Source organism: Mytilus edulis, chromosome 2 (genome assembly GCF_963676685.1).
Source record: "Mytilus edulis chromosome 2, xbMytEdul2.2, whole genome shotgun sequence".
Classification (NCBI taxonomy): domain Eukaryota; kingdom Metazoa; phylum Mollusca; class Bivalvia; order Mytilida; family Mytilidae; genus Mytilus; species Mytilus edulis.
In genome coordinates, this window is record NC_092345.1 from 86,011,199 (window position 1) to 86,022,923 (window position 11,725).

Sequence of the window (11,725 nt, forward strand, 5' to 3'; positions counted from 1 at the left end):
GAAGAACATTATTTGACTTTTAATGTTTAACTTTTACAACTTGTAACTTGTATGGAGATATGTCTCATTTGCACTCATACCACATCTTCTTATATATATATCAGCTGTTTTTATAAAGAAAACTTTTGGGTTTCAATTGATAAACAAAAAGGATGAGTTCTAAAAAAAACATGATTTCCTTTACACTATCTACAAAAAAATCTATTCTAAACTCTATTCCATATATTTTTATTGGATTTAAAGTTGCACATCTTTGCTCTAGCGCTAGATTTCCATTATTTGACAATTTGTTCCTATTTTTCCAAATTGATTATATAATATCTGACATTTTCTACTCTTATTGTCTAGATACTCGTCTTCCTACAAAACCAAAATTAAAGTGGTTAGCAATAACATCGATAGGATTAATGCATTATGACTAACAATTAGTTGTCAGTGAAAATGAGAATCTACGAAATATGTTCATGTCTCAAAATATTGAATTATAATTATGATAATTGTTCTATAACATTTAATGCTCAACATTCCAATTTTTCTAATTTCAATGATTTAGACAGGCTCAAGTGTGTTATCAGAATAAAATTAGACTGAACAAAACATTATTATTAAAGAAGTAATTTTCGTACCATATTCTTGCATAGGTAGTTTATTGAAATTACATTTTCGACATTATATATCATTCAAGTGTATTATTGTTTTATGATAACAAACCAACTCAAAAAGATAAATAAATACATACATACAGTTATAAACAAAAAATAGACTTGTACAATAGACGGCAAAAAATAACAGCAACAATCTAGGTATAATTAGTCATTAAACACTACCATTAGAAATTATAGTATGATGGAGTACAATTATGGTATATGGCTTAAAGGAAAATATTTTTTCTAAAATTCCAATATTTCTTTTGTTATTATTTTGCTTATTATTTTCGGACATATATATTTTAAAATTTGAACGCTTGTGTATTGCAGAAAAGAATGGTTCGATGCAGCATTCGTGGTTATATATAATATTTATTAAATACTCTCGACGTTTCGTGGCGGAGAACACAATATTATGTATGTATGTGCCTGTCCCAAGTCAGGAGCCTGTAATTCAGTGGTTGTCGTTTGTTTATCTGTTACATATTTGTTTTTGTCCAATTTTTTTATATAAATAAGGTCGTTAGTTTTCTCGTTTGAATTGTTCTACATTGTCATTTCGGGGCCTTTTATAGCTGACTATGCGGTATGGGCTTTGTTCATTGTTAAAGGCCGTACGGTGACCTATAGTTGTTAATTTCTGTGTCATGTTGGTCTCTTGTGGACGGTTGTCTCATTGGCAATCATACCACATCTTCTTTTTTTATAATAACTAATAGAAGACATAATTTGATAAGGGATATTTACATTGTGACTATTTCACAGCCAAAAATTGTTAAGGACCGTATTGAACAGTACGAAGTACAATCTATCATAGAGGACACTATTGTATCTTTCACACCGTGGTCTAAAAGAATAGCAGATATCCAAATTTCAAACCATTCTTAAGTTTCCGTTAAAACGTCTGGCAGAACCTATAGCATTCGGATTATTCTTTCCAAATGAAGCCACATCTGTGTTGCTAAATAAACTCATCATAGATACCAGGACTAAATTTTGTATATACACCAGACGCGCGTTTCGTCTACAAAAGACTCATCAGTGACGCTCGAATCCAAAAAAAATAAAAAGGTCAAATAAAGTACGAAGTTGAAGAGCATAAAAGGATTTTAAAGCTTTTCCCGATAGTTTAATCTTAATCTTACGTGAATATAAAAAGCCTTTCAAAATCATTTTCAGATTATGGTTGCGAAATATTTGGAGATAAAAAAAAAATTGATACTTCTAGATCCTCAAATACAACACATCTCCATTCTAATGCAACCGAGGGCAACATCGTTAATACAAAATTATAGTCAAAATGACGTCGCATACCATTTTAGCCCATCGATTTTGAAATTGTTGCAATACAATTTCTTGTGTTATCCAATCGAAATGAATTGTACAAACAGTTGTATGATAATAAGTAATCTTCAAAACAGTTGTTTCAGAATTGTTTTGGTATTTTTAATACTTAAAATAAATAACAACTGAGTAACCCTTTTAAAATGAATTAAACGGAATTTGATTGACGAAAGAAGATTTGACTTAACAACTCAATAACCTGTTGTAGAAATATTTGAAAAGTAAGACATGTAAATTGTTATTGTTAAATGATAGAATCAGATCGAATAAACTCATCATAGATACCAGGATTCAAATTTAATATTTACGCCAGACGCGCGTTTCGTCTACATAAGACTCATCAGTTACGCGCGAGTAAAAAAAAGTTAAAAATGCCAAAAAAAAATTCGAAGTTGAAGAGCATTGAGGACCAGAAAAGTTTTGCCAAATACAGCTAAGGTAATTTATTCCTGAGGTAGAAAAGCCTTAGTATTTCTAAAATTCAAAGTTTTGTTAACAGTTAATTTATAATTATGAACATATCAATGATAACTCAAATCAACACAGAAGTGCTGACTACTGGGCTAGTGATACCATCAAATTGACAGTCTCTGATCACAAACTTTAACCTGTTTGTAATGAATGACTGGTCAAAACGTATTCCTCTACGAAATACTCGACTTGTATTCTCATTGCATGAGTTGAAGTGTTTAAATAATTTACCTTTTCAGCAGCAGCAAGTTTTGCCCAATCAAAACGTTTTCCAACTTCCTTTCCATGCATGTATTGAATTACCTTGAATAATGATAAAAATGTTAAACAGGAATCATTAATTTGACTAGTACTGCCTGTTACACATGCTTTCGATTTCCGTGCGAATGACACATTTTAGTCGACTTTTTATCGAGAACACTTGCAACCAACCACCAGTAAGTTTCATTAATAAAGTTAATTGCAGCATTTGTACAAGCACGAACTTAAACCTACACTATTAACATGTTACATAACAAATCTATGTAAACTTCCTAAATTTTTGAAATAAATCTTAGTTATTTTTTTTCCCATAATCCGCAAAAAAAATTGAATGCTTTCCATTGTGATCCATAAAATGCATGCGACGAATAATATTGAACAGCAGTAATATTTTGTGTTTTAAAGTTTGTAAAACAATATATTATTGCGAGTTCTTGTCATTTTTCTTCGATATGCTTCATAGTTTTCAAAGGTACCAGGCTTACAATTTGATACGCCAGACATAATATAGTCACCAATACAAACCTTAAAAAAAATGAAAACGTAAAGAACCATTCAAAAGTAATCGTAATAACGTTGCGCAAGATGTTCCTACAACACGACGTTACACCACCACGACGTCAAAGAGGGTTTTCTGAAACTTTTGACGTATATTTATTCAATTTGCAAGTTTCAGTGTTTTTTTTTATGTAGTTGGTTGATTCTATTTATGTCTCTAATAATTTTGTGATGTCTATTTACCATGAATTTATTTACCTCAAGTTGTGGAAATCGATCAAATAATGTTTACCACCTTAAAATGTTGTATTGTCGTATGCAATGAACTTGAAGGAAGGAAAAATGGAACAGAAGTATACGGTTTTGCAATAAATTAATTAAAACAAATTTAAACTTTAATTGCAGGCTGCTAAAATTTTATGGTGCATATCATTTGTAATTTTTCATATCTTGATTCAACCTTAATACAAATATATCTGACACTCTGCAAGTAAATAAAAACACATTTACCCTTGATTAATTTGAATTGAATTGTATTAAGCTTTACTCATAATTTGTCGAAATACAACCATTAATAAAAATTACTATAACTCAATCTTGAAAATTATTTTCCTAGTCATTTGAAGTTACTTGCTTCAGTTTTCTAACGTCTGATGTATATTTAAAATGTAGTAATCTTCTCCTGAATCATCCGTATAATACGGAGTTGCAATAATTCAATGAAACTGTTTGTGTCGCTGTTTCCGATAAGTCTTTCAGTTACCTCCATTCCAAGCACAACATGCATCGTTTTTATCTGACAGCCATCAATATGTTTTTTTTTTCAAATTTCACTACACGATTAGTTTTAATTAACAGGAATATTCAATTGGAACAAATTTAGCACATGTAACGTCGAAAAAAAGGGTTTTTCGAATTTTGCGACGTTTTTCGACGTTTGGACAAAATGGCTACCGTTTTGTAATGTTACGTAGCATTTTATTCCTGTTAAACCCAAACATGCAGTTAATAAAAATCTAGACTTTATGTACTTTTTGTGTATCTAACTTTTGTTTTGGTAAATTAAAAATTACTTATTGAAATATCAGGTCAAGAACCCGAATTACTTGCTTGGACAAATGAAATATCAACTTGGACAAAATGGCTACCGGTTGAAAAACGAATGTGTAGAGATGGTTTTATAGAACCTACAGTTTTTGAACTCACGAACATGAAGGCAAATATTTGTACTTTCGGTAGATGTTATAATTATCTCACATTCTTCAGACATTTTTAGCTATGTCGATCTACTTATAAAACTACCTTTCAGCCGTTGAATCAACAAAAAACGTCGTTGGACATTTTTCTTATTCCAGCTAAATATGCAGGCACCGAGTCAAAACAAAGACGAAAAAATAACGGATTCAATGTAACCAAGAACTGACATACTTCGTTGCTTCTGCCAAGTTTCGGGAAGATCAAAGAATAAGAAATAGGATCACTATGCATAAGAGTTAAAACAGTTTTTCAAAAATGTAACGTTGGACATCCGTATTTTCACATAGCTTTGTTGTTTTAATCCTCAAATATACTAGATATTACTAAGCATATGACCAAGAGCTATAAGAACATAAAGGAAAACATATACTGAATTTGTTTTTATAGTGGTTAGTGTTTGTAAACATTTTATTTTGTTTTGCGGAGGCAATTTTGAAGATTCTGTTTTAAATCTTAGGAGTTGTAGGAACAGCGTGCGTGACGTTTATGCCACATGTTTTACAGACAATTATCTAAAAACTGCTACGGACGTATGAAATTACAGTTAGCAATGCGATCTCATATTGTATAACAATTAAAAGAAATTACTTGTAATCAATTTTTGGAAACAGTTAGAAAAACAATATTCCATTATAATTTGAAGGATTTCATACTTGGGACTGCAATATGGAATTGTGTTGCAATCCTCTAAATATTTATGTAATTTATTTAAAGGCGAAGAAAAGAGTTTGGTTAACAGATAATGTCTGCAGTTGTTATTTCAAATAGAAATAAGGTCAGAAATATTTGTATTGTTGGTTTCGAATAAAGGCAATACTACCGCTGTTCAAAAGTCATAAATCGATTGACAGAAAACAAACCCGTGTTACAAAAAACAAACAAACAGAGGTTGGAAAACCTCCTCGCTTTATGACAATATTAAATATACATATAAAATGACAACATTACATGACGGGAACACAGTAAAATAAATGCAAAAACACCAATAACACAAAAATACATTTTTTTTTTTTTATAAAAGTACATTTCGACATATTTATCACAGAATAACAACGAATAACTAAAACTATTTACGACAGAACACAAATACAGCGTAATAGAAAGACGAAGTGTGTGTCTATAAGACGAATGGTGTAACGCCACAAAAAGTAACGTTGCACGTTAATATGGGATTAGGTTTCTATTTATGTTATTTGATGTATTTTATAACAATTGCAAGAATTTTGATATATAATTGTGTTAGTGATATTGCAACTTATTATGTCAAATCAAACTGTGTAAAGGAAATAAATTCTGTGCACATATATATAGTTGCTTTAATTTAAAATCATCCAAATGAATGATTTCTACTTTTACATATCTAATAAAATATATGATGGAATCACAACTAAAAATGCTAAGACACAAAACTATATCTGATCAGAATTACAAATACAATTTCGTAACCCAATATATGAATAAACATATTTATAAGTCTTATAGCAATGTGAATTAGCACTCAGTAAAACAGTAATATACGGGAATAGGTAACGTTCGGTACTTAAAAGACAAGACGACGTTAATTTATAGTGAATCATAATCTAAGACGTGGAAAACATGTTCTTAGTTAGTTTAGATAGACACATCGTAAAGATCAACTAATTCGTGAAAATGTTCGGAGTTTCATTTTTAATCTTTCCTCCTCATGAGTTTCTGCGCAAGGAGCACACTTCTGTATATAAAGTCCATATAGTAAACATGCACGAGCAAAACGTATCAACTGCGATATGTAAACACCATACGAGGGGACAGAGGGTATGGGAAATTGATGGTTTGGAAGTTGAAATCGTCCCGTTTGTCATAGATTTTAGTGTGCAGTTGTCCATCTGTGTTAATATTGAGGAAGATATTAAGGTATCTAGCATTCCTTCTAGTATCAGTAGTATCCTATATTTCAAGTTTTCTTTGATATAAAACATGTAAGTACTGGCTGAAATAAGGGTTATTCAGTGATAGGACATCATCAAAATATCTGAAAGTTAAATTAAAGAATTTCGCAAGGTGCTTTTTCTTTTTGTCTTTTAGAACGTTCTGAAAGAATTCTGCTGCACATGAAATTTTCTTTTACGCCCATGAGAACGGGTTTTACGAACAGTTCTAAAAACATATAGTTTTTAGATTTTGGATATATATATATAATTATTTTCTGTGACTGTATATTACATTATTTGTAGGATCCTTTACTATAGATAATTTAGCTGATCTGTAACAATAACATCTTCATGCCTTATATATCATGTACTGTAGTACGCCGCTAGATTAAAACTGACGAGGAAAGGTAACACACGGCCAGCGAAAGCTCTTTTTTTTAGAGCCCAGGTGGTCGTGTGGTCTAGCGGAACGGCTGCAGTGCAGGCGATTTGGTGTCACGATATCACAGTAGCATGGTTTCGAATCCCGGCGAGCGAAGAACCAAAAATTTGCGAAAGCAAATTTACAGATCTAACATTGTTGGGTTGATGTTTAGACGAGTTATATATATATATATATATCCAAAATGTTTACAGAATTGGTTCTTGATATACTACCAATTCCCATGATATTTTCATTCAGACGAGAGGATAAACTATCTGTATGTTTTTAATCCGAGTAATTCAATTATTTTCCGTGATGGTACAAACTTTGAATTAGATTCCCTAGGCTGCTTATTTACTACTTCTAAAGGTTGAACTGCTAAATATCTAATAAGATGACTGTGCTTCTTATGATGTTGATAAATGATTCTTTTTAATTTATTGGGTCTTTTAAAACGATAAAAGTGTTCTTGCGTGCGCTTAGATAAATAAGGTCCAGTTTCACCTACGTACTGAATTTTGCATCCCTGTTTGTTTCATGTGAGTAAATAGATACTGTCAGTTTTTTCAATTTAGATCAGTTTCAAAATTTAAGGAAGATTTGCGACCATTAAGCGAAGACCTTACCGTATTATTTGTGGAAAAACGGTTTTTTTTTTTGGCATGACACATATCGATAGAATATTAACCACGATTTGTCTTGTTAAAAATGTTAGCGATTGTAATAATATTTAGATAAGCGATTTTAAAGATTGTGACGTGTTGATATCATTTGAACGAGTTTCGAATTTAGTAATTTTTCCATTTCTAAGATTCATTTTTTTTATTTCGTTTTTCGAATTTCCAATTGAAAGGAGAAAAGTCTGGCGTCCAGAATATGAACCAGCACACATGCATCAAATAAAGTAAAAATGATAAAACTGTTCCGCTTAAGACTTCAAACGCTATTCGTCACCAAGTACCTGACAATCAAAAAAGAACAGCCCCGAATCTCACCTTGCTCGCATGAAATATGCTTTATGAATTTATTTCGATTGTCTGTTGAAAACGTTCACCATTTTCACAGTATTCTCTTACAAAAATGTTATTTCCTTTTTGAACAGATGTAATTTTAAACTTTTTTATCGAGAACCTGTGTTGCCATTTCAGAATGAAAAACAAGAAAATAGGCTTACACAGACTTTTGTAAAACAAACTAAGACCTTTTTCTCAATGAAAAGGCCCAGGGATTTCTCTTATATAACACCATACAAACATCAAAACCTATGAACTCTTTGAGCAGTCACAGACCTTTCTCTTATACAACACCATACAAACACCAAGACCTAAGTACTCTTTGAGCAGTCACAGACCTTTCTCTTGTATAACACCAAGACATACTTACTCTTTGAGCAGTCACACACCTTTCTCTTGTATAACACCGTACCAACACCAATACGCATGTACTCTTTGATAATCACAGACGTTTCTCTTGTATAACACCATACAAACACCAAAACCTATGTACTCTTTGAGCAGTCACAGACCTTTCCCTTAGATAACACCATACACACACCAAGACTTATGTACTCGTTGGGCCGTCACAGACGTTTCTCTAGTGTAACACCGTACAAACACCAAGACCTATGTCCTCATTGAACTTTCACAGACCTTTCTCTTACATAAAACCGTACCCACACCAAGACCTATGTCCTATTTGGGCCGTCACAGACGTTTCTCTTGTATAACACGGACAAACACCAAGACCTATGTCCTCTATGAACAGTCACAGACCTTTCTCTTGTATAACACCATATAAACACCAAGACCTATTTACTCATTGCGGTGTCACAGACGTTTCTCTTGTATTACACCATACAAACACCAAGACCTATGTACTCATTGAGCAGTCACAGATATTTCTCTTGTGTAAAACCATACAAACACTTCATAATGTCCAAGACCAAACAAGATGTCGATATCGACGATATCGACAATTTCGACACGATATCGAATCGATATCGACAAATGAATACACCGTGACAATACTCACTGTCGATATCGATATTTTCGGTATGATATCGACGAATGAAGATAGCATGAAAATACATACTGTCGATATCGACAATAACAACACGATATCGAATCGATATCGAAAATTTCTGAATTAAAAATGTATGAACAAACAAGACGTCGATATCAACAAAAGCGATACAATATCGATTCGATATCGACATAGAAAATTTTAAACCTTTCCCCGATGATTATGGTATATGGATATACATTAAAGGAGAAAAAAAACATAATATTAAAAGAAGTGTTGACAACCCAGTACTACCTAAGAAGAAGGACAAACAGAGGACAAAAGACAAACCATGTAACAAATAAAACATACAAGGACAAACAACAGCATTTGACAATGAAACTAAAAACAAATGAAAAACGCAGATCCCGAAAAACTTGGGCGACCATAGTATTCATTCTTGTTGCGTTAACATCTATGTATGGATGAATGTCAAGTTAAGACATTTTACATGATTTCTTAAATACATTGATAAAATAGACAAAAATCGTATGTAAACTGGATTTAAAAAGAAAATTTACGGATTAACTTCAACCGGAGGAAAAAAATATAAACGCACATAGTCCCCCCTTCGAATGATTCAATCAATAATCAGATTACCCTCATGCGTTGTCAAATGAAGATCTTCATAGTGTTAAATATCTTGTACAATGAAGTTGTATTACTTAATAACCAACATAGAAATTTATATAAAACAACAACATAGACAAAATGTCAATTGTGTAAAATTGTCAATTTATTTTAAAATATTTCAAATTTACTTTGCTCGTTTAGCGTTTTTCACCATTTTATCTTCATTGTATATATCACATATTGTTATATTCACAATAATCGTCAACCAAGACAGAGGTTTCAGGCCGTTGTTCAAGCTATGGAATGTTTGTCGATATAGTCGATATCGACAACCAAGACAGAGGTTTCAGGCCGTTGTTCAAGTTTTAGGATGTTGGCGATATCGATTCGATATCGTCGATATCGACAACAAAAACAGAGGTTTAGGTATATGGAATGCTTTTCGATATCGATTTGATATCAACATTCAAGAAAGGATTCAGGCTATGTGGACATAACAACATACATACGAAAAGTCGTGTATCGATATCGAATCAACATCGTGTCTCGGACATACGTCAAAAACTTAACCCTATTTACTAATCGAATAATCAAACATTGTTGTCAGTTGTTTCACTACTTACTTTCATTTTATCCATGAAATCAAGGCCGTCTTTTTCCTCTGGTTTTAACACCTCTCTTTGTAATTGACGATTATTACTCTTGTCTTCGTTCAACACATTTTGATACTTTGGAATCTTATAGAAAAAAGAATATAACAAAAACAAAATTTAAAAAATTTAAATTTCAGCTAATGAAAAGACAAATTATATAGAAATATAATCGATGATTTTTTGGGATGATATTACTAATAGCAAAACTTACAAATCATTGATTTTTAAAGCGGACAGTCAAACTGTTTAGAAAATACAAACGAAACATAATACACAAGATTCATGTTTCAGAAACACATCAAAGGATCAAAAGGAACCTTCGTCTTTTCAGTCAACATCGAGTTGTAAGATTGCAACGTAGTTTTTGACTTTTCAATTTTTATTTAAAGATTAATAATTCAAATTTAATAACGATTTGTTAATATTTAATAAAACCGTTAACATCGGAGACAACACATACCAATTAAGAGCTCGCTGATACCAGCATCAAACCGACGTTGTTTATTGCTTCACTGATAATTCGAATAGTAAACATATTTATACAAACGTACTAGGAAAATCTTTACACAAAGGTACTGACCTTTGTAAACAAAAGGCTACTGTACAGTAGTTTGTAGATTGTCAATTGTCACAAATACATTCAGACCATGCGAATCAAGGTGAAAAGAATTACAAACTAGCATTAGTTTAAATGGTGAGAGAACGACTTTACCAACATATTTGTTAAGATCATCTTTAAGTAAAAAAAAAGTCGTAGAGGATACTTTAGAAAGATTTTTTTATCCAAACAGTTCATTTATCGTTCTTAGTATATATTTATGTGTTGTCCGGTTTGAAAACTACCGTTTCAGTGTTTCAGTATATGTATTAATATTGATGAATAGTTCTTTTTAAATAATATGATTTATGTAAACCTCTGGATCTGCTTACCCTCCTGGAGCACTTGATATCACACCCAGTTTCTGGTTGGGTTCGGGTTGCTTGGACTTTAGTTTTCTATATATTGTTTTGTGTCCTATATAATATTGTTTTCTGTTAATCTTTTTCGTTTTTTACCAAAGCGTTGTCAATTTATCTTCCGACTAATGAGTTTGAGTTTCCCTTTGTAATCGTTTGCCTCTCCTTTTGAAGTCATTGTTGCTTTGACATAATTTTTTTATGTTGTTACTTTCCGTTATGTTCCCCCTTGGTGTTAAAATATCAAATTCTCTTACATTAGATTTGGATAAGTTTATGAATAAAATACATACCCTACTATTGAATCCCATCACAGGAATCAATATTCCTAGAAAATACATGTGTATGATGTATTTCACTGTGTCCATTGCACCAGTAAGAGCACCAAATATTAAAAGAAATATACGGGAAACCTTCTTTTAAATCTGTTTCAGGAAAGGGCGTTCGTTCTATGGCATATATGATATTTGATTTGACATTCATTAGTGAATATTTTTCCGATATTGAAAAAATATGCCCTAACCTTATTAGCTGAAATTCATTTTACTAATTTCATTTTGATCATTTTTATTAAGAAAAAAACACGTTCAGCCACTTTATCAAACATCCATGCAGATAATATCGTAAATGTTACAGAAAATACTCGCACAACAACATTTATAATGTATG

General features: G+C 31.7%; 1 protein-coding gene across 2 annotated transcripts; it reads right to left on the reverse strand.

Annotated features, from left to right (window-relative positions):
• Positions 1-204: 204 nt before the first annotated feature.
• On the reverse strand, positions 205-11,522 carry LOC139513237 (uncharacterized). 2 transcript variants are annotated; one of them, XM_071301541.1, is made up of 4 exons: positions 11,350-11,522; positions 10,070-10,183; positions 2,694-2,765; positions 205-360 (listed from the first exon to the last, which is right to left on the reverse strand). In XM_071301541.1, the coding sequence occupies exons 1-4, from the start codon at positions 11,422-11,424 to the stop codon at positions 265-267; spliced, it is 357 nt and encodes a 118-aa protein (XP_071157642.1). In that variant the 5' UTR covers positions 11,425-11,522; the 3' UTR covers positions 205-264. The 2 variants fall into 2 exon arrangements, 1 of the variants encoding a protein (XP_071157642.1); XR_011662407.1 differs by lacking the exon at positions 10,070-10,183 and having other exon boundaries at positions 11,350-11,519.
• Between the last annotated feature and the right edge of the window lie 203 nt (positions 11,523-11,725).

What these genes read in the sequence shown, in the direction of transcription:
- LOC139513237 (XM_071301541.1), bottom strand. Translation starts at nt 11,424, where the DNA reads ATGGACACAGTGAAATACATCATACACATGTATTTTCTAGGAATATTG. An exon ending in TGATGGGATTCAATAGTAGG is followed by an intron (nt 10,184 to 11,349) that starts GTATGTATTTTA and finishes TTTTTCTATAAG; the next exon opens with ATTCCAAAGTATCAAAATGT. An exon ending in ATTTCATGGATAAAATGAAA is followed by an intron (nt 2,766 to 10,069) that starts GTAAGTAGTGAA and finishes TCATTATTCAAG; the next exon opens with GTAATTCAATACATGCATGG.